At 58.9% G+C, this 2,493-nt stretch overlaps 1 protein-coding gene across 1 annotated transcript; it reads right to left on the bottom strand.

Moving 5' to 3' along the window:
* Positions 1-235: 235 nt before the first annotated feature.
* LOC145718698 (FYVE, RhoGEF and PH domain-containing protein 2-like) lies at positions 236-2,487 on the bottom strand. Its single transcript, XM_081810209.1, has 3 exons — positions 1,717-2,487; positions 1,021-1,167; positions 236-674 (listed from the first exon to the last, which is right to left on the bottom strand). The coding sequence occupies exons 1-3, from the start codon at positions 1,939-1,941 to the stop codon at positions 459-461; spliced, it is 588 nt and encodes a 195-aa protein (XP_081666335.1). The 5' UTR covers positions 1,942-2,487; the 3' UTR covers positions 236-458.
* Between the last annotated feature and the right edge of the window lie 6 nt (positions 2,488-2,493).

Genomic DNA, 2,493 nt, shown 5'->3' with positions numbered 1-2,493 from the left:
GGTGATGCTAATGTATACAGCCCAGGAGGAGAACCATACTGGTAACCAACAGTCCTGGGTTATCTGGGACTTTCCAGGTATTAGCACTGTAAGTCCTACACCCCAAGAACCCCCTCAGCCCTGGGCAAACAGGGATGCTTGGTCACCCCCTCCCCCAAGGAACAGACCCACGTTTTCTGAATCCCAGATCAAGATACACAGTCTGGGCGCCAATGACTGGAAATCGGTTGCTTGCTTGTTTTTTCAAGTTCATTTATTTTTTTTAAAGTAATCTCTACACCCAGTGCTCAAACTTACGACCCGGAGATCAAGAGTTGCATGCTCTACAGACTGAGCTGGCCAGGTGCCCCTGGAAATCCGTTATTTGAAAGCTCAGCTTAGAGTGGTGGATCACAGAGGCCGCAGGGTCAGCCTGGGCCAGGAGCCAGGTTCTGAAGGGGAGAGGGGCCGGCTGGGGGTCAGTCAGACAGGTCTCCATCATTGGGTCCCCTGGGGCTCCAGCCACTGGCCGCCTGCTCCATGGCCTTCACCCAGCGGTCCCTCAGCTCCTCAGTTTCGGCCTTGAAGGTGTAAAGCTGGCCTGACTGTTGCAGCTGGAAGACCCGGGGGTCTGCCTGGGTCCCTGCAGTCACCTGGTAGCCCAGCAGGGGGACGGAGGTGTGAGCCCGCATGTCCTGGGAGGGGAGGAGAGAGCCATGGGCCACTGTCTTTCTGGTCAGCCCCACCGCCTAGGACAGCCAATCTGAAGGTAACAGCCACATACCCACCTCTCACTCCCCAAACACCCATGAAGCAGGGTGGACTGGTGGGAGGGCTTCAAGGAGGAGGAGGACTGGCTGCCTGCTGGGCAAAGCTGTTGTGACCTGGAGTCTGGGCCCAGCTCTGAAAGCCACTAACCCTCTGGCTGGAGGGAACCACATCCTCATTGAGTCTCAGTTTCCTCCTCTGGCATATGGGGCCAACAATACTCCCCATACCCATATATACCGCAAAAAGGCCGAGGTTTGGGGGTGGCATTACCTGCGGGGCAGCGTAGACATAGAGGACGAGGGGGTCATCCCGGGGGATCACACACCAGCCCCGGGGGCCACTCTTGCCCCACTTGTCCCCGACCAGCTGCAGGAAACTGCACATGAGGCTCTCCTCGGACCCTGTCGCAGACCCTTTCTGAAAACCAGAGAAACAGAGAGACTGTTGGGGAATGGAGCACCCACTGTGTGACAGACACTGGACCGGGGGCTTGACAATCATTATTTCTAATCCTTGCAGCACCCCTACAAGGAGGGGTCATTTGTCCCTGAGCCTCAGAGAGGTCCCATCAGGGCCTTGTGGTCGGTGGCAGAGCTGTGGTCAAGCCCCAGCCAGCCCGAGCTTGGGGCAGGTGCTGGGGGTGCTTATCACCTGTGAGTTGCCCCAGGGAACAGAACTGGGGACTGAGAAGGGAGAGGCCTATGTGGTCTAGTGGGCAGGGAAGGCATGAGCAGGGAATGGGGAAGACTGGAAAGTGGGCAGAGGTCCGCAGAAGGGAACCGCCTTGAAACCTGGGAGCTGCGTTCAGCTGAACGTGCAGGGGTCTTCCCCCACCTCCCTGGGACTGTGGGCAGACAGAGGATGGGGAGTGTGACCACGGCTGGCTCATTGCTCAGCCCCGAGGACAGGGCCAGCACGTGGTGGGTGCCCGCACACATTTGCTGAGTGGGGGCCCTCAGCCCTCACCTCCAGGATGCCCCGCCTCTTGTCCTCAGGGAGCACGTTTCCAGTGAGGAAGGTGTAGCAGTGGAAGCAGACGCGGTTGGGCCTGTTGTCATCGTATTTGAGCTCAGCCCGGTAGTCAGAGCACTTGGCGCACACCACCTGGGGGCGGACGGGCAGGAGGGCTTGGGGTCTCAGGTGAGGCAGGGGAGGGCGGCATTGGTGCCTTGGCCTGGGAGGTGGGGGCATGAGAGCACCCAGGGACAGGAGGAAGACAGAGCAAACTTCGGGAGAGGAATGGACGCAGACACAGGTGGTGCCCTGTGCTGGCAGAGGCCCAGCCTGGAGGCCATGGCTTTGGGGGAGAGCTCAGACTGCGCTCCCCCCAGCTGGGGGCTCAAGAGCTGGCCCCCCCTGTAGGTGCCTCTCGATTCCCCTTTTGTGAGGGTGGCTATTAATCCCAGGGGCTTCCCTGCACACACCCCTGCATCTGATTCACTTCTCCAAGCTCTCTCTCCCCTCTGCCATCTCCCCTGATCGTCCCAGACTCCCGACCAGGTGGGCAGCGCTGGCGCGTTCCTCCTCACCCAACAGCAAGGGGGCAGTGACCTGCCGAGGGCCACTCCACTCACAGGCAGCAGCTGGCCCTCCCCAAACAGGACAGGTATCTAAAGTTCCATGGTTTAGCTTTAAGATTCATGCAAATTTTGCATTCCACTCAATCCTAGAGTCAAGTGTGTTCTAATATAAAATTGAAGGGCTGGTTGTTTTTGCCAGGAAGGCCTGTCACGTGCATTCGGT

The sequence above is a fragment of the Leptonychotes weddellii genome, unplaced genomic scaffold, assembly GCF_054177405.1.
Source record: "Leptonychotes weddellii isolate Sample4059 unplaced genomic scaffold, ASM5417740v2 HiC_scaffold_20144, whole genome shotgun sequence".
Taxonomy (NCBI): Eukaryota; Metazoa; Chordata; class Mammalia; order Carnivora; family Phocidae; genus Leptonychotes; species Leptonychotes weddellii.
The sequence above is the reverse complement of the archived record's forward strand: the minus strand, read 5'-3'. Positions and strand labels throughout refer to the sequence as shown.